Source organism: Oncorhynchus mykiss, chromosome 8, assembly GCF_013265735.2.
Source record: "Oncorhynchus mykiss isolate Arlee chromosome 8, USDA_OmykA_1.1, whole genome shotgun sequence".
Classification (NCBI taxonomy): Eukaryota; Metazoa; Chordata; class Actinopteri; order Salmoniformes; family Salmonidae; genus Oncorhynchus; species Oncorhynchus mykiss.
Window position 1 is genome coordinate 53,852,593 of NC_048572.1, and position 23,633 is coordinate 53,876,225.

Sequence of the window (23,633 nt, forward strand, 5' to 3'; positions counted from 1 at the left end):
GGATCGTCTGAGACCAGCCACCCGGACAGCTGATGAAACTGAGGAGTATTTTGGTCTGTAATAAAGCCCTTTTGTGGGGAAAAACTCATTCTGATTGGCTTTACCCCTGCCCTGTCATGTGAAATCCATAGATTAGGGCCTAATGAATGTATTTCAATTGACTGATTATCTAATATGAACTGTAACTCAGTAAAATCGTTGAAATTGTTGTTTATATTTTTGTTCAGTATACTTAAAATATCTAAGGGACGCTAAACGTGCACTATATGTGGAACGACCCAATAGTATTGGAGGTAGGCAACAAACAAAAAGACCACCCACACTAATTACCTTGCCGTAAACTCCCCAGGACAGTTCCGTCTCCGTCACCATGACGACAATCCCAAACATCCCGAAGATGAGGGCGTAGTCACTGAGTCTCTTTCGCTTCTCAAAGAGCGCCCTCCGGTGGCCGAGTCTATAGCCGATGTCTTTGTTCTTCTTCACAGGAGCACCGTTCCCGTCCCTGACCAGGCTCTCGTTGGACGCCTTGCCGGGGTCCTCACTGTTTCCCTTGGAAACAACCACCTCCAGGCCAGAACTGTGCAGCGTCTGGAGGGGCTGTGTTTCGGAGTCGAGCTCTGCTAGGTTGCGCCGCGACGACGCCAGGCTGCCCAGTGGTCTCACTACGCCGCCATTGTGCTTGCAGGTGTTCATGGCTATCTGTGGGAGTCGGCCGCTGCTCTCGGAGAGGGAGGATCCAGCATGGCTCAGCTTCTTTTGCTCAGTGGTTGCCTGGTGGGAAAAAAGACAGGAGGATGTTAGAGAAACAGAAACCAAACTCAACAGTGCATCAGTGTCTGAGGGTGGAGGGATATCTCACCAATCGGTCTGGTGTCAGAGATTGGGAAAATACAGTATAGTTCTCTTTTGAGGACTATTTGAGCAATATCCCATGGGCCGGAGTCAGAAGTATGAACTAGAAACACTGCTCTGCACTAAATCAATGCTTAGGGATGACAATATCTGCGTTATTGTTCTGCTGCACATGGCACACATCAACTGTCCCTCACAAATAATGCATCCAAATCAACAGGGCAAAAAAAACACGAACAGTGAATGAAGATGGATGCATAAATAAAGCCATATAACTAATAGTGGACCCTACAAAGTGCAGAACGTTTCATCTTTGTGTGGCACAAATTTCAGTATGAAAGATTTATGTGCTGCATGACCATGTTTCCTGTTAAAGAAACACTTTTTCCTGCAGAGATGGGGTTGTCCAAAAGACTGTGCGACTGAGTTGCTTTTCTTTAATCAGACAAAGGGAAATCGAGGACATTCTTCAGCCAAAGACGCGTCTTCGTCATCTGTTTGTCAAAAACAGCATCTAAATTGAAGAGGACTCCTGCTCTGACCTTTCGGTGCTATCTTTGAACCAGAGTGTGATTGCATTGCATCACTGGTTCAAGGAGAGGCAAGAGTTAAATGGGGTGAGAAAGCAGAGGAAGTGCAGAAAAATTTACAGTATGTACTCCACCGTTCAAAAGTTTGGGGTCACTTAGAAATGTCCTTGTTTTTGAAAGAAAGGCACTTTTTTTGTCCATTAAAATAACATCAAATTGATCACAAATACAGTGTAGACATTGTTAATGTTGTAAATGACTACTGTAGCTGGACACGTCAGATTTTTTATGGAATATCTACATAGGCGTACAGAGGCCCATTATCAGGAACCATCACTCCTGTGTTCCAATGGCCCGTTGTGTTAGCTAATCCAAGTTTATAATTTTAAACCCTTTTGCAATTATTTTAGCACAGCTGAAAACTGTCGTTCTGATTAAATAAGCAATAAAACTGTCCTTCTTTAGACTAATTGATTATCTGGAGCATCAGCATTTGTGGGTTTGATTACAGGCTCAAAATGGCCAGAAACAAAGACCTTTCTTCTGAAACTCGTCGGTCTATTCTTGTTCCGAGAAATGAACAGCGCAAACTGGCTCTAACCAGAATAGAAAGAGGAGTGGGAGGCCACGGTGCGCAACTGAGCAAGAGGACAAGTACATTAGAGTGTCTAGTTTGAGAAACAGATGCCTCACAAGTCCTCAACTGGCAGCTTCATTAAAAAGTTCCCGCAAAACACCAGCCTCAACGTCTGCCTTCTGGGCAGAGTTGCAAAGGAAAAGCCATATCTCTGTTCAGCGTCTGTGTTCTTTTACCCATCTTTTCTTTTTATTGGCAAGTCTGAGATATGGCACAGGAGTGATGGTTGCTGATAATGGGCCTCTGTATGGCTATGTAGATATTCCATAAAAGAATCAGACATTTCCAGCTACAATAGTCATTTTCCAACATTAACAATGTCTACACTGTATTTCTGATCAATTTGATGTTATTTTAAAGGACAATAAATGTGCTTTCCAAAACAAGGACATTTCTAAGTGACCCAAACTTTTGAACGGTAGTGTACAATGCTAGCTAGTAGAGTACTACCCTGGCGTGCATTCCAGTGGCATCTCCACAGCTCTTCAGGCAGTTCACTCAGTTTCTCATTAATGGCTTGTAAAAGTTGACTTCACATGGAACCGTGCATTTTCCAAAATAACGGGGGTGTTTGACAACACTGCCTTTTATTTGGCTTGAGTGAGCTCCCTAATGCCTCTAGATGTGTTTGGAAATAAAGTCTGATTGCCCACAATGGAAATGTACTAAGTCGGGCCCAGTGACACTATCGCCTAACACAGACCGGACTAAAGGTTAAGGATTAGAGGGGGCCAGGGTGTTCTAATCCCCTTTACTGTATTAAATAGTTTTATCATTGTGTCATTAAGACCCCTTTTTGAAATGTATCTCAGATAGTGGCACATTCCTACCATAAAACCATAAGGTTGCTTGGAATTGGAAGACCTCAAACTTCATTATACACTGCTCAAAAAAATAAAGGGAACACTAAAATAACACATCCTAGATCTGAATGAATGAAATATTCTTATTAAATACTTTTTTCTTGACATAGTTGAATGTGCTGACAGCAAAATCACACAAAAATTATCAATGGAAATCAAATTTATCAACCCATGGAGGTCTGGATTTGGAGTCACACTCAAAATTAAAGTGGAAAACCACACTACAGGCTGATCCAACTGTAATGTCCTTAAAACAAGTCAAAATTAGGCTCAGTAGTGTGTGTGGCCTCCAGGTCCCTGTATGACCTCCCTACAACGCCTGGGCATGTTCCTGATGAGGTGGCGGATGGTCTCCTGAGGGATCTCCTCCCAGACCTGGACTAAAGCATCCACCAACTCCTGGACAGTCTGTGGTGCAACGTGGCATTGGTGGATGGAGCGAGACATGATGTCCCAGATGTGCTCAATTGGATTCAGGTCTGGGGAAAGGGCGTGCCAGTCCATAGCATCAATGCCTTCCTCTTGCAAGAACTGCTGACACACACCAGCCACATGAGGTCTAGCATTGTCTTGCATTAGGAGGAACCCAGGGTCAACCGCACCAGCATATGGTCTCACAAGGGGTCTGAGGATCTCATCTCGGTACCTAATGGCAGTCAGGCTACCTCTGAGGAGCACATGGAGGAAAGAAAAAGAAAAGAAAAAGAAATGCCACCCCACACCATGACTGACCCACCGCAAAACCGGTCATGCTGGAGGATGTTGCAGGCAGCAGAACATTCTCCTGTCACATGTGCTCAGTGTGAACCTGCTTTCATCTGTGAAGAGCACAGGGCGCCAGTGGCGAATTTGTCAATATTGGTGTTCTCTGGCAAATGCCAAACGTCCTGCACGGTGTTAGGCTGTAAGCACAACCCCCACCTGTGGACGTCGGGCCCTCATACCACCCTTATGGAGTCTGTTTCTAACCGTTTGAGCAGACACATGCACATTTGTGGCCTGCTGGAGGTAATTTTGCAGGGCTCTGGCAGTACTCCTCCTGCTCCTCCTTGCACAAAGGCGGAGGTAGCGGTCCTGCTGCTGGGTTGTTGCACTCCTACGGCCTCCTCCACGTCTCCTGATGTACTGGCCTGTCTCCTGGTAGCGCCTCCATGCTCTGGACACTACGCTGACAGACACAGCAAACCTTCTTGCCAGAGCTCGCATTGATGTGCCATCATGGATGAGCTGCACTACCTGAGCCACTTGTGTGGGTTGTAGACTCCGTCTCATGCTACCACTAGAGTGAAAGCACCGCCAGCATTCAAAAGTGACCAAAACATCAGCCAGGAAGCATAGGAACTGAGAAGTGGTCTGTGGTCACCACCTGCAGAACCACTCCTTTATTGGGGGTGTCTTGCTAATTGCCTAGAATTTCCACCTGTTGTCTATGCCATTTGCACAACAGCATGTGAAATGTATTGTCAATCAGTGTTGCTTCCTAAGTGGACAGTTTGATTTCACAGAAGTGTGATTGACTTGGAGTTACATTGTGTTGTTTAAGTGTTCCCTTTATTTTTTTTGAGCAGTGTATATACTACCACCTCCCTTTTCACCTAGAAAAGGTGGGACAATTACAGTGCCCTAGCGACGCCTATTTGTCATGATTCATTTCCCCAATAAGATTACCCTTCTGAGGCCGAAAATAAAACACAATGACAAAGTTTGCTTTGTTAAGTGATTAAAGGACAATCGATCAAAGCAAATGGATATGACTGCCGTATCAGACCAAAGGAGGTAAACAGAAAGGAGCCATGACAGGTTATTCCAATAACATACTGAACAATATTGATGTCTCCCCTTGGCTCTCGGTCACCATTTCTGACCATTATGCTGCAGGCTCTTTTGGTGGCTGAAAATATACCACTGACCGCTGACTGACTAACTAACTCCTAGATGGGGGTGTCCATACCATATAGGAGACGGCGCAAGAGAAATACAAGAAGGTAAGATGGAGGTACAGTAGCACAATCTTTTTCTACAGGCAAATCCCACATGGATATCCCAAAAGAGCTCATTCTGTACCATCCTCCCAACTCACAACACATCATCTATTCCATTTTGGCATTTGAACTACTGTTCCTCTATTCTGATGCGTTTCATTACGGTGAATCTCCATGCATTTCAGTTCATTGTATTTGACTTCCATAGAAGAAATCAAAAGTATCATCATCATGTCATAACACCCGACTCTTTGCCGTGCAGAGAGTGCTCTCTCCCGTTTTCCACAGCTGAAAAGATTGTGCGTCCCAAATGTCACTCTATTGCCTAAATAGTGGACTACTCTTGACCAGAAACCACACCCAGCTCTTTACCATGCAAACGGGTGCCCTCTCCCGTTTCCCACCCCGACAAAAAGTGTGCGTCCCAAATAGTGCATTACCCTATATAGTGCCCTATTGGCCCTGGTTAAAAGTAGTGCAGCATATAGGGAATCGGGTGCCATTTGGGACGTGAAAGGGCACAACAAGCCGCGGTTGCCTTTGTCCGCTGATCATCCTTCAGAAGGAGACATGGGGTAGTTGTCTGTCCCGGCGAACGCTTCCATTTTCATTCTGAATGGCACACAGCATCCAGCCTGTATGAAATGGAGCCTCTTAATCAAATTGAAAAGCCACAGTGCAGAACAGTTGAAATGAAGCACTGCAACTCACTGCCTATCTCCTCCTCTAGCTCCCTCCCTCCTTCACTCCCCTCTCCAGCCGGCTCCAATCTAATAGAATACCCTCCTTCTTTTTGAATGCACACACACAATCCCTTGGAATTGAAATAGTGCACTGTACAGCCAACCCATGTGTGTGTGTGGGGGTGTGTACATGTGCATAAGAGTGTGTGCATCACAGGAGGCTGCTGAGGGGAGGACGGCTTAAAATAATGGCCTAAACAGTGCGAACAGAATGGCATCTACGCCTGCATGGCTGCCTGCCAGCCTGTACGCCTGCCTGCCAGACTGTACGCCTGCACGCCTGCCTGCCAGCCTGTACGCCTGCATGGCTGCCTGCCAGCCTGTACGCCTGCACGCCTGCCTGCCAGCCTGTACGCCAGCCTGTACACCTGCCTGCCAGCCTGTACGCCTGCCTGCCAGCCTGTAAGCCTGCCTGCCAGCATGTACACCTGCATGCCTGCCTGCATGCCTGCCTGCCAGCCTGTACGCCTGCATGCCTGCCTGCCAGCCTGTACGCCTGCATGCCTGCCTGCCTGCCAGCCTGTACGCCTGCCTGCCAGCCTGTACGCCTGCCTGCCAGCCTGCACGGCTGCCTGCCAGCCTGTGTGTATTCGGACATGAGGCGCATGTGTGAAGGAGGGCCGACTCAAACAAAGAAAACGGAGGGACACGAGGGAGGAGGGAGAGAGGGAGGAAAAGAGAGAAAGACAGGACAGACCCCTGGGGACCTCCCCAGCCTGCTCCTGTTGAGACAGAGAGCTGTAGGCTATAGTTGCCGGTTTGTCACATTGCACAGACGCTGTCATATTTCTGTGACAGGCCAGCAGGCACCAGGGCTGGGCTGTCCAACCCGACCAAGAGCACCAGCCAGGATCTAAGCACGTCTAATTAGTAAAGATGTAACGCACCACCGCCTATTCAGACTAAGCCTGTCTGCGTCCTTGCCAGAAAATGTTCTAAGGAAAGATCTTAATGTACTTTGATGCAGTAAAACTACAACGCTTCAATGTAAACACTGTAACCAATTACTTACAGGATCCTTGCTGTATACTTTACAGTATACACAGTAAACAGTATAAATTCACTGTATACTGATATATGTTTAGTCTTTCTAAGGCAGTACAAGAGGAGTTTTCCTCAGTGGAATCAGTATGGGCCGTCCTTTGAGAAAAACCTTTGGTGAAAATTACAGCAGTTTGATAGCAGGCACAATTACAGGCTTCCTGAAGCAGCATTCTCATCCCCTTCTCCTCCTCGGAGATGAAAAGAAAAATGAATTATGGCTTAAACAAGACAAAACTCCCCACGGAGACGACAAGACAGGTATTTTGCCGGTGTTGAATGGCCATTGTTAGAGCTAATAATGCACTAGGCGTTCAACAGCATCACAATAGTGCACTAATTAGTATGCACCAAGGTGTCACAGTAGACACAGAGAATAATACTGAGATCCGAGTGATATAACCAAAGGGTTTAGGACTCCCTTGGGAGACAAATAGGACCTCATTAGTAGCATGTTTAACGTGTTCAATTCCAGAAAATTTGTAGAATGAATTGGAATTCAGTTCTTGGTTTCAAAAATTGTCCGTAGATCTCGTGAAGTCATGAATTAAAATTGTACTCAGTTCTGGAATTTACTGGAGTTGATAGTTGACTTGACTCCCTGAATGTGATTAGTACGTAAGTCGATTGCAGAATGTAAATGTAAACATAGATCATGCTAGTGCGCACTACCCGCGTATTAGTACATACAGATGTTGAGCCAGTTTGCTACAGCAGGAAAATAATCCTGCAGAAACAGGAAATGTGAATTATTATGTGGATTATAATTAATGGATATTTTTTGTAGGGGTTGATATATTTTTCATGGGGGAAAATCAGGTAAAAAATGTCTAAGTGGAAATTACAAACATCAGAAGCCTTTGTAAACCTCAAATAAACTACAAGTTTAAAATGCCCTGCATTGCAGGACTCTTCATCTGTACACTATAAGACATCTATCTGTACACTGTAATTTCAACAGTAAAGCACTGAAAAATGCACAGTAAAATACCCTGAATATGTTTTATAGATTTAAAGCTGTAGCTTGCACTGCATGATGGGTAAAATGCTGAAAAATACTTATTATTGTTATTACAGTAAAAATGTATATTACAGTAATAACTTAGGCCTACAATAGATTCACATTTTCAATTGCAGGCGAGGTGAATGAAGCTCAGAAATTCATTAAGATGAAAAAGATCACCTAGATAATAATTGTTGTAATGATTAGGCTTTCGCTATACTGCAGCCTCTGGGTGCCACAGTGAATAAACGGACTGTTATGTTTGCACCATTACTACAGAGGAAATGGTAGTATTGTATTTCAAATGGCACTGTAAATCCACCCCACAGAATACAGTACCCTACTGTATTTTTGGAGCACCAAAAACATTTGACCACTAGTGGGTGCATGGTATTATTGTGTCTGGCTCATTAACATATTGAGGCATGCCTTGCATGAGGTTACATTTATTTCTATACATACAGTACCAGTCAAAGGTGTGGACACACCTACTCATTCACGGGTTTTTCTTTATTTTTACTATTTTCTACATTGTAGAATAATAGTGAAGACATCAAAACTATGCGTAACGGCCGTTGTTGATGGAAGAAGGTGAGGACCAAGGTGTAGCGTGCTATGTGTCCATTTTTATTAAATGAACACGGCAATAACAAAAATAACAAGGAGAACGACTGAAAACAGTTCTGGCTGGTGCAGACACAACAGAAAACAGAAAATAATCACCCACGAAACACAATAGAAAACAGGATCCCTAAATATGGTTCTCAATCGGGGACAACGATTGACAGCTGCCTCTGATTGAGAACTATACCAGGCCAAACACAGAAATAGCAAATCATAGAAAAACGAACATAGACAACCCACCCAACTCACGCCCTGACCATACTAAAACAAAGACATAACAAAAGAACTAAGGTCAGAACGTGACACTATGAAATAAAACATATGGAATCATGTAGTAACCAAACTAGTGTTAAACAAATCTACTCTCTGTTCATCATATATGCAGAGTCACTTTAACCATACCTACATGTACATACTACCTCAATAAGCCTGACTAACCGGTGTCTGTATATAGCCTTGCTACTGTTATTTTCAAATGTCTTTTTACTGTTGTTTTATTTCTTTACTTACCCAAACACACACACACTTTTTTTTTCTTTTTTTTTCCGCACTATTGGTTAGAGCCTGTAAGTAAGCAACTCATTGTCTGGTGCACCTGTTGTTTTCGGCGCACGTGACAAATAAACTTTGATTTGAAAATAGATGTTATATTTGAGAATCTTCAAAGTAGCCACCTTTTGCCTTGATGACAGATTTGCACACGCTTGGCATTCTCTCAAACAGCTTCATGAGGTAGTCACCTGGAATGCATTTCAATTAACAGGTGTGCCTTGTTAAAAGTACATTTGTGGAATTTCTTTCCTTCTTAATGCTTTTGAGCCAATCAATTGTGTTGTGACAAGGGGATGGTATACAGAAGATAGCCCTATAGTCAATCTTATGGCAAGAATAGCTCAAATAATCATAAAGAAACGACAGTCCATCATTACTTTAAGACATGAAGGTTAGTCAATGCGGAACATTTCAAGAACTTTGAAAGTTTCATCAAGTGCAGTCACTAAAACCCTCAAGCGCTATGACGAAACTGGCTCCCCTGAGGACCACCACTGGAAAAGAAGACCCAGAGTTAAGTTCATTAGAGTTACCATCCTCAGAAATTGCAGCCCAAATAAATACTTCACAGAGTTCAAGTAACAGACACATCTCAACATCAACTGTTCAGAGGTGACTTCATGGTCGAATTGCTGAAAAGAAACCACTACTAAAGGACACCAATAATAAGAAGAGATATGCTTGGGCCAAGAAAACACGAGCAATGGACATTAGACCGGTGGAAATGTATCCTTTGGTCTGATGAGTCCAAATTTGAGATTTTTGGTTCCAACCGCCAAGTCTTTGTGAAAATCAGTATAAGTGAACGGATGATCTCCGCATGTGTGGTTCCCACCGTGAAGCATGAAAGAGGAGGTGTGATGGTGGGGGGGTGCTTTGCTGGTGACACTGTCTGTGATTTATTTAGAATTCAAGGCACACTTAACCAGCATGGCTACCTCTGCATTCTGCAGCGATACACCATCCCATCTGGTTTGTGCTTAGTGGAACTATCATTTGTTTTTCAACAGGACAATGACCCAACACACCTCCAGGCTGTGTAAGGGCTATTTGACCAAGAAGAAGGGTGATGTAGTTATGCATAAGATGAACTGGCCTCCACAATCACCCGACCTCAACCCAATTGAGATGGTTTGGGATGAGTTGGACTGCAGAGTGAAGGAAAAGCGGCCAACAAGTGCTTAGCATATGTGGGAACTCCTTCAAGACCGTTGGAAAAGCATTCCAGATTAAGCTGGTTTAGAGAATGCCAAGAGTGTGTAAAGTTGTCATCAAGGCAAAGGGTGGCTACTTTGAAGAATCTAAAATCTAACTTTTATTGTGATTTGTTAAACACTTTTTTGGTTACTACATGATTCCTTATGTGAAATTTCATACTTTTGAAATTTGTCTTCACTTTTATTCTACAATGTAGAAAACAGTAAAATTAAAGAAAAACCCTTGAATGAGTAAGTGTGTCCAAACCTTGTCTTCCGCCGGAGTCGGTCCCTCTCCTTGTTCGAGCTGCGTTCGGCATCATGGCCTTCTAGCCATCGCCGATCCACTTTTCATTTTCCATTTGTTTTGTCTTTATTTTCTACACACCTAGTTTCAATTCCCCCATTACATGATCATTATTTAACGCTCTGGTTTCCCCCATGTTTGTGTGCGTGTTTGTTTTATTGTTCAGGATGTTACTGACAGCTGGTATTTTGTTGCTGGGTTTTGTTATAACGCCCGTATTTTTCGTGGTACCGGTATTTTTTCCACACCATAGTATTGTGTTCATACTGGTGATATCTTGTATTAAATACCTTGTCCACACATCTCAGCTCTCCTGCGCCTGACTCCTTTCACCAGTTTACCCACAGCCTTGACAGAAACACGCACCCACTCGGAATGGAGTCAGCAGGAGCAGGTGCTCTTGCAGGAGGGGTTGAGGAGCCAGCAGCACGGGGTTGAGAGAGTCCAGCAGCACGCTGCCATGCTACAGCATCTCGGCAGCGCCATGGATCGAGTTCTACAAACCATGTAGCGCTGGGAGAGAAGAGTCCCTCCAGTACCACCAGTCTCGCCATCACTCACCCCTCCTTCACCCGGCCCAGTGGGATTCGGCTCGCCCTCCTGAGGGAGTATGATGGAACGGAGGCGAGTTGTCAGGGGTTCTTGCTCTAGCTAGAGCTCTACATAGCAACCGCCCACCCGGCTCCTTCAGGCCGTGAGAGCGTGGCTGCCCTCGATTTCTGCCTCTCAGGGAAAGCCCTGGAGTGGGCCAATGCCGTATGGGGGGAAGAAGAAGCGGTGTTGGACCACTTTGAGGATTTCACTCGCCGCTTCCGGGCAGTCTTTTACCAACCGCCTGAGGGTAGAGTGGCGGGTGAACGTCTCGTCCACCTGAGGCAGGGGACGAGGAGCGCACAGGAGTTTGCGGTGGAATTCCGGACCCTGGCCGCTGGCGCAGGATGAATCGATTACTACCGGTGCAGTCTGATAGATTATTTGCCCATAGTTTAGGGATCCCCATTGTTCCTGTGGATATGCCCTTCCCTGTGCATGCCCTAGATAGTCGACCATTAGGGTCAGGGCTAATTAGGGAGGCCACCGCTCCACTGGGCATGGTTATGCAGGGGGGTCACAAGGAGACAATCAGTCTCTTCCTTATTGATTATCCTGCCTACCCTGGTTGGCCTGTCATGACCCCACTATTTCGTAGCAACAGAGGGCTATCATGGGGTGGTCACGAAAGTGCTCGGGGAGTTGTTTAGGGGTTTCCGTCGGTGCTACTACGGTGGAAAGTCCAGACCAGGTCTCCACCGTGCGCATCCCCTCTGAATATGCCGATTTGGCTCTCGCCTTCTGTAAAAAGAAGGCGACTCAATTACCACCCCATCGACGGGGGGAATTGTGCGATAAATCTCCTGGTAGACGCAGCACTTCCCAGGAGTCACGTGTATCCCCTGTCACAAGAGGAGACAGCGGCTATGGAAACATATGTCTCCGAATCTCTGTGTATTGACTTTCGAGCCATCAACCAAATCACTGTGAGATACAGTTACCCGTTACCTCTCATAGCCAGTGCGATCGAGTCAACGCTTCTTCACAAAATTGGATCTCAGGAGCGCTTACAACCTGGTGCATATCCGGGAGGGTGACAAGTGGAACACGGCATTTAGTACCACATCAGGGCACTATGAGTACCTCGTCATGCCGTACGGGTTGATGAATGCTCCATCAGTCTTCCAGAACTTTGTAAACAAGATTTTCCGGGACCTGCACGGGCAGGGTGTAGTGGTGTATATCGACGACATTCTGATATACTCTGCTACATGCGCTGAGCATGTGTCCCTGAGGCGCAGGGTGCTTGGTCGACTGTTGGAGCATGACCAGTACGTCAAGGCTGAAAAATGCCTGTTCTTTAAACAGTCCGTCTCCCTCCTAGGGTACCGCATTTCCACTTCAGGGGTGGAGATGGAGAGTGACCGCATCTCCCACCACGGTAAAGGAAGTGCAGCGGTTTTTAGGGTTTTCCAACTACTACCGGAGGTTTATCAGGGGTTTTGGTCAGGTATCGGCTCCCATTACCTCACTGCTGAAGGGGGGACCGGTGCGTTTGCAGTGGTCGGCTGAGGCGGACAGGGCTTTTGGTCACCTGAGGTCTCTGTTTACCTCGGCTCCGGTGCTGGCCCATCCAGATCCCTCTTTGGCGTTCATAGTGGAGATGGACACGTCTGAGGTTGGGATAGGAGCTGTGCTCTCTCAGCGCTCGGGTACGCCACCAACGTTCTGCCCCTGTGCCTTCTTTTCAAAGAAGCTCATCCCGGCGGAACAAAACTATGACGTGGGGGACCGGGAGCTGTTGGCTGTCATCAAGGCTTTGAAGGCATGGAGACATTGGCTTGAGGGGGCTAAACACCCTTTTCTCATCTGGACAGACCACCGCAATCTGGAGTACATTTTTTTTTTACATTTATTTTACCTTTATTTAACTAGGCAAGTCAGTTAAGAACAAATTCTTATTTTCAAGTTCCATGGATCCCATACCCATACTCCCGGCCTCTTGCCTGGTGGCACCGGTAGTGTGGGTGCTGGACGCGGACATCGAGCGGGCGTTACGTACAGAGCCCACTCCCCTCCAGTGTCCAGCTGGGCGTCTGTGCATTCCGTTTGCTGTCCGCGACCGTTTGATCTATTGGGCCCACACGTCACCCTCCTCTGGAATGGCCGATCCATCAGTGGGTGCTCTGATCATTGGGTGTGCTTGCTCCCACCTGCCCCCAGCCCAAAGGAATTTTCCAAGGGTGGGAAGGACTAATCCCCGGCAGATGCATGGGCGGGCATGGAAGCGAGCGCGCCAGCACACACACCGCTCACAGCATAAAACCAAAACAGAAAAAATTAAACACAAAATATACAATAATCACATTCCCACCCTCACCCCTGATTGGAGGACTTCAAACATTGATACTGTGCATGTATTTATTCCCACACACATTAATTCCAACGTTCAGACAGCCACAGATCAGCCCATCTTTCCCAGGAAATTATCATTCTACCATTTCCATCTGCAAAACATCCCTCTATTATACCATGGTGTGTCATTAGGGACTTGAACCTCCCCATCTGCAACATTTCTGCTGAAATTGCCCCCCAAATTGTAAAAATGTACCTAAGAGCACAGTGATTGTGGCTGTGGTCCTTCAAATCCCCTAACAATACAATTTGCAGGTCCAACCACGCCCTGACATGTAAGGGATAAACGTTGACGTTCTGTACATTACCTTGGAAATAATGGACGACCCAGCGAGATGAGGGGCGGCAGGGTAGCCTAGTGGTTAGAGTGTTGGACTAGTAACCGGAAGGTTGCGAGTTCAAACCCCCAAGCTGACAAGGTACAAATCTGTCGTTCTGCCCCTGAACAGGCAGTTAACCCACTGTTCCCAGGCCGTCATTGAAAATAAGAATTTGTTCTTAACTGACTTGCCTGGTTAAATAAAGGTAAAATAAAATGAGGTGGAGCCGAGTCCCAATATCTTTTCCAACTGTCCCGTTATCTGGTTTTAATGTCCATTCTAGAATGCCCTTCTGACCAATCGGAAATGAGTATTCAACAATGTTGTGGTATTGTTGAATATTTTGTCTCGGGCCTAACAACACCCATGCCAATATATCCTCCAAACAATACCCCATAATGACAAAGCAAAAAATGTTTTTTAGACAATTTTACAAATGCATAAAAATACAAATAAACTTAAATATCACATTTACATAACTATTCAGACCCTTTGCTATGAGACTTGAAAATGAGCTTGGGTGCATCCTGTTTCCATTGATCATCCTTGAGATGTTTCTACAACTTGATTGGAGTCCACCTGTGGTAAATTCAATTGATTGGACATGATTTGGAAAGGCACACACCTGTATATAAAGTACTACAGTTGACAGAGCATGTCAGAAAAAAATACATGTCATGAGGTCGAAGGAATTGTCCTTAGAGCGCTGAGACAGGATTGTGTAGAGGGGAAGGGTACCAAAACAGATCTGCAGCATTGAAGGTCCCCAAGAACACAGTAGCCTCCATCATTCTTAAATGGAAGAAGTTTGTAACCACCAAGACTCTTCCTAGAGCTGGCTGCCCAGCCAAACTGAGCAATCGGGGTTAAAAGGGCCTTGGTCAGAGAGGTGAACAAAAACCAGATTGTTACTCTGACAGAGCTCCAGAATTCCTCTGTGGAGATAGGAGAACCTTCCAGAAGGACAACCATCTTTGCAGCATTCCACCAATCAGGCCTTTATGGTAGAGTGGCCAGACGGAAGCCACTCCTCAGTGAAAGGCACATGACAGCCCGCTTGGAATTTGCCAAAAGGCACCTAAAGGACTCTCAGACTATGAGAAACAAGATTATCTGGTCTGTTGAAACCAAGATTGAACTCTTTGTCCTGAAGCTAAGCATCATGTCCGGAGGAAAACTGGCACCATCCCTACGTTGAATGATGGTGGTGGCAGCATCATGCTGTGTGGATGTTTTTCAGCGGCAGGGACAGGGAGGATAGTCAGGATTGAGAGAAAGATGTACATAATACCTCAATTACCTCGACTAACCGGTGCCCCCGCAAATTGACTCTGTACCGGTACCCCCTGTATATAGCCACGCTATTGTTATTTTACTGCTACTCTTTAATTATTTGTTACTTTTATAACTTTTTGGGGGGGTATTTTCTTAAAACTGCATTGTTGGTTAAGGGCTTGTAAGTAAGCATTTCACTGTAAGGTCTATGTTTTGATATTTAAATATCTGAATTCCTCACCACCCCACTCAATTAGTGATAATTTTGATTAACCTTCGATGAACAGATTCATTTCAGGAATGCTTACCACATTAAATAAATAGTTAAAACAATTCTTTATACCTGCTTTTCAAAACTTTTCAAATTAATTTAGAGAAACATCAAATCTATTGTTCTCTGTAAAATATTAAATGTTGATTGTATGAATCTGAAACTTGTTGATTTATTGAATGACTTATACATAGAATTCATTATATTGCTAGATGTTTATCTAGGTGTTGCAGTGTCAAGTGTCAATCATAGAGATAAATGGAGGACTCTAGATCGGTATAATGGGCTCCCGAGTGGTGCAGCGGTCTAAGGTACTGCGTCTCAGTGCAAGAGGCGTCACTATAGTCCCTGGTTTCAAATCCAGGCTGTATCACATCCGGATGTGATCGGGAGGCCCATAGGGTGGGGCACAAAGGCCCAGCATTGTCCGGGGTACGCCATCAATCTAAATAACAATTTGTTCTTAACTGACTTGCCGAGTTAAATTTTAAAAATATAACTCATTTTAGTATAGACATTACCACTGAGGGCTTCCACCATTTAAAAGTAGTCAACTGGCTAGGGATTCCAATGTGTTGGGAGTGATTAGCCAGTTATCATAGAGCATTATCCTCTTCAAATTAGGTTACCTATGCTTTGTAAGCCACAGACTAAGGTAACATCCAGGAGCCAAGATTTATATCAGGACAATGGCCCCAAGATCCAGACACAGACCCAGTGAGTTGAGACCATGACAAGTTAAAGACAGAGAACAGTAGAGGACAGTAAAGCACCTCAAAGCAACAATCCAGTACAGTATAACACAGCACAACAGCAGTGGTTACTAAACAGCACACTTTTCCTAACATTCACTCACTTATAAACGTGACCTGTGGAGTGCACCAGTGCCATTCGGATAATAAATTGAACGGCACATGGTTAGGCTACATCTGTGTCGTTGCTTCAAGTCCAGTGCGCTCAGGCTGTTGTTAAATGTGTATCATTTGAGGGGCGCGCATCACAAGCAAGTCATTTATATAATTTTACTTTGACTGTGAGAATCATTAGTACGGCTTAGGCTTAGCTGTACCACAGCCTCTGCCATAGAAACAAATGGGGCATGGCTTTGTTTCTGTGGTTGCACCTTTACGATGCAGAAAACTGCTCAAACCATTCAAAACTCAGTAACTATTTTACAGGAGCTGGCGCAGGTTGCGGGAAATTAGTCATAACGAGTAAAAATGAAATTAGTTCAAATATAGCCTATTTCATCTATTTGAAAAAAATTGTCACAGAAAATAGATGATTTGCAATATGGATCAGATGAGATGGAGGTCATTACAACTAAATAAATTAATTGTAGGTGTGCTGCAGCATTTTTTTGCCTATCAAAGGGTACATTAAAGGTTGGGAACCACTTCAGTAGAGTACAGTATAGTACAGTAGAGAACAGTACAGTATAGCACATTATAGATGTCTAGATTTTGTCAAAATAATGTTTGGCCTCTTGGAGGGTCGGAGCTCCCCTGCTGGCTATGCATCTCAACACTCTACATTTGTGTGTGCACTTGTCCGCTATCCACATGGTGGTCCTCTTTAGCTCAGTTGGTAGAGCATGGTGTATGCAACTTTAAAATGGAGATAGCCTCAAAGGTACTGCCCGTGCTGTCACAGTCGCCACAATGGCACAGATACATAGATGAGACCTCTATGTATCTCTATGGGGTGAACGTTTTGGTCAATTTGGGTGAATTATTTTGGACTTTAAAGAAGTTAACATATAGCTGGCTATCTTTCATTTGCTCATTCATTCACTTTGAAAATAATATTTGCAGACAGCCTACTCACCATGTGGCCATGCTGGAGAGGGGTGCAATCCCATCACCTGGTGATATTTGTAGGTGTGTGGCGTAAAGCACATTTTTAATTCTGTATATTTGTATTCTTCTTTTCACTCTGTCATTTAGGTCATTATTGTGGATTCACTACAATGTTGTTGATCCAGCCTGAGTTTACTCCCATCACAGCCATTGAACGCTGTATCTGTTTTAAAATCACCAATGGCCTCATGGTGACATCCCTGAGCAGTTTCCTTCCTGTCCTGCAGCTCAATTCAATACCATAGTTATTAACTTGACCATGATTAAAGAGATATTCAATGTCTGATTTGTTACTAATAACCATCTACCAATCACTGCCCTTCTTTGGAAGGCTTTGGACTTGAAATTCAATACTTAACTGAGGGACCTTACAGATGTTGTATGTGTAGGGGACAGAGGAAGGGGTAGTCATTCAAAAATAATGTCAACCCCTATTATTTCACACAGTGAGTCCGTGTAACTTATTATGTGATTTGTTAAGACAAATTGTATTCGTGAACTAATTTAGGCGTGTCTTTGCAAAGGGGGTGAATACTTATGCAACAACAATTTTATAGTTGCTTAACTGTTTTAATTTTGTTTTAATTATTGCGCGTTAAAAATATAATACAGCTGTGTTGCTGTAGGCTCATTTACAGTATAATGCTGCATTGTATAATATAGTACGGTTTTTCTTATTGTAAAACATATTACAGCATCCCTACTGTAAATCAAAAGTACAGTATTTAGCTGGCAACTCAGCGGCCAGTATAATGCTGTAGATGTACAGGGAATAGTTGTACAGTGTAATGCTTCACAGCTCTGGACTGGCTTGCAGAATTTTTCTAGGTCCTCTCAGAATTTGGAATTGGAACGTGACAGAATGTGACAAAAACAAATCATGGCTTTTCTCACTAAACTAAAGATTGATGTGTGACCCCAATCCTCATCTAATTTAGCCTTGCTGTTGAATATGTAAATGGCATGGGGCCAGCATTTTAATGCTCTGCTTATCCTTTCTAGCACGTTCCTCTTTGCCTTTGCTAATCTGTGCTATTTGCCCATTCCCCTCCATAGACTCCAATTACCGTGTAATTGCTTGATTGATATAGATACAGTGCCTTGCGAAAGTATTCGGCCCCCTTGAACTTTGCGACCTTTTGCCACATTTCAGGCTTCAAACATAAAGATATAAAACTGTATTTTGTTGTGAAGAATCAACAACAAGTGGGACACAATCATGAAGTGGAACGACATTTATTGGATATTTCAAACTTTTTTAACAAATCAAAAACTGAAAAATTGGGCGTGCAAAATTATTCAGCCCCTTTACTTTCAGTGCAGCAAAACTCTCTCCAGAAGTTCAGTGAGGATCTCTGAATGATCCAATGTTGACCTAAATGACTAATGATGATAAATACAATCCACCTGTGTGTAATCAAGTCTCCGTATAAATGCACCTGCACTGTGATAGTCTCAGAGGTCCGTTAAAAGCGCAGAGAGCATCATGAAGAACAAGGCAGGTCCGAGATACTGTTGTGAAGAAGTTTAAAGCCGGATTTGGATACAAAAAGATTTCCCAAGCTTTAAACATCCCAAGGAACACTGTGCAAGCGATAATATTGAAATTGAAGGAGTATCAGACCACTGCAAATCTACCAAGACCTGGCCGTCCCTCTAAACTTTCAGCTCATACAAGGAGAAGACTGATCAGAGATGCAGCCAAGAGGCCCATGATCACGCTGGATGAACTGCAGAGTTCTACAGCTGAGGTGGGAGACTCTGTCCATAGGACAACAATCAGTCATATATTGCACAAATCTGGCCTTTATGGAAGAGTGGCAAGAAGAAAGCCATTTCTTAAAGATATCCATAAAAAGTGTCGTTTAAAGTTTGCCACAAGCCACCTGGGAGACACACCAAACATGTGGAAGAAGGTGCTCTGGTCAGATGAAACCAAAATTAAACTTTTTGGCAACAATGCAAAACGTTATGTTTGGCGTAAAAGCAACACAGCTCATCACCCTGAACACCAATCCCCACTGTCAAACATGATGGTGGCAGCATCATGGTTTGGGCCTGCTTTTCTTCAGCAGGGACAGGGAAGATGGTTAAAATTGATGGGAAGATGGATGGAGCCAAATACAGGACCATTCTGGAAGAAAACCTGATGGAGTCTGCAAAAGACCTGAGACTGGGACGGAGATTTGTCTTCCAACAAGACAATGATCCAAAACATAAAGCAAAATCTACAATGGAATGGTTCAATACTAAAAAACATATCCAGGTGTTAGAATGGCCAAGTCAAAGTCCAGACCTGAATCCAATCGAGAATATGTGGAAAGAACTGAAAACTGCTGTTCACAAATGCTCTCCATCCAACCTCACTGAGCTCGAGCTGTTTTGCAAGGAGGAATGGGAAAAAAATTCAGTCTCTCGATGTGCAAAACTGATAGAGACATACCCCAAGCGACTTACAGCTGTAATCGCAGCAAAAGGTGGTGCTACAAAGTATTAACTTAAGGGGGCTGAATAATTTTGCACGCCCAATTTTTCAGTTTTTGATTTGTTAAAAAAGTTTGAAATATCCAATAAATGTCGTTCCACTTCATGATTGTGTCCCACTTGTTGTTGATTCTTCACAAAAAAATACTGTTTTATATCTTTATGTTTGAAGCCTGAAATGTGGCAAAAGGTCGCAAAGTTCAAGGGGGCCGAATACTTTCGCAAGGCACTGTAAAATCTAGATTAGGTGGAATATCCTACCAATACACACAGGCAGGTAACCTGTGATACAAGTCAGTATTCAACGGGCATCGGGAAATTACGTGGAAACCGGCTACTAGGGTCAATGGTGAGTGCTGTTACCTTCAAGTAGGCTTTGGTTTTGAAAGAATGTTGTGGACAGGAATGGAAGATGGGCATAAGTATAAGCATCTGCCTCTGGTTCCAAAGGGCCAGATGCATGTTCGAATTCAGCGATAGAGATTTGTTTTTTATAGGTATTAAGAGACTATGCCTGAACTTAATCCTAACCCTAAAATTATGAGTTAATGCCTAAACTTAACCTTAAACACTTTGACGTTTAGAACAACTGAGCAATTTGACATTTCAGAAACATGAACGACCGTCTAATTCTGACATGAGACTCTGAGACATTGTCGATATGCACACATATGCACACACAGCCACCTTCATCCTGACAGTCTCTCCCTGTGTCCCCGTCTGTTTTGGCGGTACACACATTTTAGAATAAAGACATTCAGGCACACACATGCACATAAGCACACACACTCGCACACACATGTACACACACACACACACACACACACACACACACACACACACAAACACACACTTCATACCAGTAAAGGCCCCTCTGCTTCTACACATACAAACACTTGCCGACCCAGTAAACTACATCATCCTATTACGCAGCCCTCGTGACTATTTGACATCATAGGGACAAACAGTCATAAATTCTACTCTGAGATTATTACAACAGGCAATATCCTTCATTGGTGCAATCGCACAACTTTGTCTCACGGCGCCAAATTTACTGTCTCGGAATGCAATGGCAATGCATAACAATCCAACTTCAGAGTTCATTTTGAAGGATGTAAGTCATTTTTGGAACGAGCCTCCACTAAATTCCCGACAAAGGCCGTTTCTTTCTCTCCCAAGGCAGAGACATCAATACCAAGGGAGAGTGCAGCACAACCTATAGCATAGGATGGATCAATACCATAACAAACTCAGTCAAGATTGACTCGAGAACTCTGTGGATCCATCCAGCCTTAGATTGATGATGTGAGGAGGACAAGACGACAGAGTTTCAGCCAAGCGAGAGAGAGACAGAGAGAGTTCTCTCCATGGTTCTGAGAAGAGAGAAAAGTATCATGGAAACTCTCTGTTTCAAAGAGCAATGCATTAACATGGAGATAATACCCAGGTCGTACTTAGCGTTTCGCACCTGTTTTTGTGGTATGTTTTACCTTAAAGGGATACTTCAGGATGTTGGCAAATGAGGTCCTTTATCTACTTCCCCAGTCAGATGAACTCGTGGATACCATTGTTATGTCTCTGCATCCAGTTTTAAGAAAATTCCTAACTAGCAATAGTGCATTGCGCTAATGCTAATTAGCATTAGCTCACAAATTTAACTCTTACTTCCTTCATACTGGACACAGTTCATCTGACCCGGGTGGAAGTAGATGAAGGGCCTCAGTGCCAAAATCCCAAAGTGTCCCTTTAATGCCTTATTCCTTCACATAACATTTGTTTGACTTTTTTTTTACACATTCTATGTTCAATTTTCTTGGGAAAAAGACAGCTGCAAACCTTTTTCCATCTGCAACTGCAATCCCCTCCATGGTGCATCTGGACCCTACTCAGACAACGGCCGCAATGCCTCCGAGTCCAGAAGGAAAATTACAGAAACACGCAAGTTGAAACACGATATCTGTCCTCCAAGGCCTAGTCTAAGAGACAGCCCTGACCATATGTCACGTAACATGGCTCTGACTCCGGCAGCACCCAGTAGAAACTAATTGAATTTCCCTATCTGCTTTATAACCCTCTTTTTCTGCTAAATGAAAGAGAAGCCATTTGGAATAGCGGCACATTTGTATTCACCTGCCCCCCCCCCCCCCCCCCCCCCCAACCCTTCGCCCAGACACTTACAGTCAGTTCACTAACATACTGTACTACTCGCTCAACCCGCTGTTGTTTTGAGGTTGTTGTATGGTTGGGAGGCCCACGTATAATACATGCGGCTATATCCCTATATGCTCAACAGGATTCTTCCCATGCCCGGCTATTAAGTCCGACGAGATAAAAGTCCTGGGAATTGTGGTCACAGCCCTCAGATACAGTTTGCTTCTATGATGTTTTTTTTTTTGTGTGTTTTTTTTTTGTAAAATTAAGTGCTGCGGTTTTTAATGCCCTCGGGGTCCTTTAGTGTAAATTGATTCTATTTAAAAAGGTTTTTTTACTTGAGAAGAGAAAATAGATGGCTGCAGAGAGAGAGAGAAAAGGCAGTTAGAAAATGGACTCTCCCCGGAACTGGTCATGAAAGGTTTGAATAAAAAGGAGCTAGTGAGGTGACCAAAGGAGCCGGGACAGAGTCCATTAAGGGGTTAACAATCAGACGACCCTAATGAAGGGCTGTGCAGCTGTATGTACCACGGAGCCACAGGGTGAAACCACAACGGGGACTTTCGCTATAGAAACACAGTGAGGGGGGTTCCTTATTCTTCTCATGTAGACTATACTTAGTGTCGCACAAGACAACAAGATATTAGAGATGGAAAGGTCTATAGCCACACTGTTCACAATAATAATATACTGAACCACACAGCGATGAGCATCACCGTGTGTGTTCACAAGAACAGATCAAACTACATAGCTGTGTGTGTGTGTGTGTGTGTGTGTGTGTGTGTGTGTGTGTGTGTGTGTGTGTGTGTGTGTGTGTTCACACTAAAAACAACACATCAAACCACATAGCTATTACCACCATCATGAGAAATCGTGTCGAAAATCCCTCCTTCTTGTGAAAACGTGAACCGAGTTGCATACGGAGGCTGTTGTTAGGACTCGGAGGGGAGAATCTCCCCAAAGACAAATGAAACGCGTCACAACGTCTTTGTGGAGAAAACTGGTGTTTCAACAGAGTTTGTATGCCCTTTACGCCTTTTAAGGAAAGATTGTGGCATGGAGATGACAATGGTATACTAACAACTCTCCCTCCCACTCACTCACAAGTACACACACACTCTCTCTCAGTATTTGTCTTTCTCTATCATGCACACACACACACACACACACATGCGCGCACACACACACACACGCACAATATCTAGTGAGAGCTCTCCTAAACAGATACTGTTAGGCACTATTGCAGTGAGAGAGCACATACTGTACTGCAGTGCTTCATTCGACTGAGACCGTCGATCAACTGAGTCCCATTCAAATGACGTGCAAATAAGGACAATAATTTAAACACTACGCAAACAACGATTCCCCTACTGGTACTCATTACAATGGCATGCATTGTACGTTTGTTCTATGACAGCTACACAAATACACGCACGCAAATATTGTTTTCATGATGAATAATTATCATTTGCATTCTATAAATTCAAATAAATGCCACACAACATCCATTCTCTATAATAGCTAAGTCCTTAGCTCTATGGCAGAACCAGCTAATACATATTTCAGTGTGAAAGTGTTCAAATATGCCACACAGACTGGACACCCTCCTACTGGCACACATCTCTATGGAAAAGTCAACACATTCATATTCATGTTCTTTGTAAAAAAAAATAATAATAATAATAAAAAGTGGTTCAAGGCAGTTTCTGAGCGTGAGAAGTCCTCTTTCCGCTCAATGGCGCCTTCTGTTTTACACAGAATATTTATTCATCTGTCCAAGGGTTTTTTGTGAGGTTTACAGAAACGGTGATATGTTTGATGCGAGAGAGAATTAAGTGGTGCAGTCTCTCCAGTCAAATCCAAACCTTAGGGCACCAGGACCTTAGCCCGGGGTTAAGACTTCAAACCAAACGGGTCAAATACAGTGAGTGTCTGGGTATCCGCACAATGGGGGGGGGGGGGGGGGGGGGGGGGAAAGCTACAGTACACATGCG

At 44.0% G+C, this 23,633-nt stretch overlaps 1 protein-coding gene across 5 annotated transcripts in view; it reads right to left on the reverse strand.

Moving 5' to 3' along the window:
* LOC110530934 (small conductance calcium-activated potassium channel protein 2) overlaps positions 1–23,633 on the reverse strand; it is a 62,080-nt gene that overhangs the window by 33,887 nt on the left and 4,560 nt on the right. For all 5 annotated transcript variants that reach the window (XM_036985672.1, XM_036985675.1, XM_036985674.1 and 2 more), the window contains exon 2: positions 331–774. In XM_036985672.1, coding sequence (XP_036841567.1) covers positions 331–774 — 444 coding nt within the window. The remainder of the gene's footprint in view (positions 1–330; positions 775–23,633) is intronic.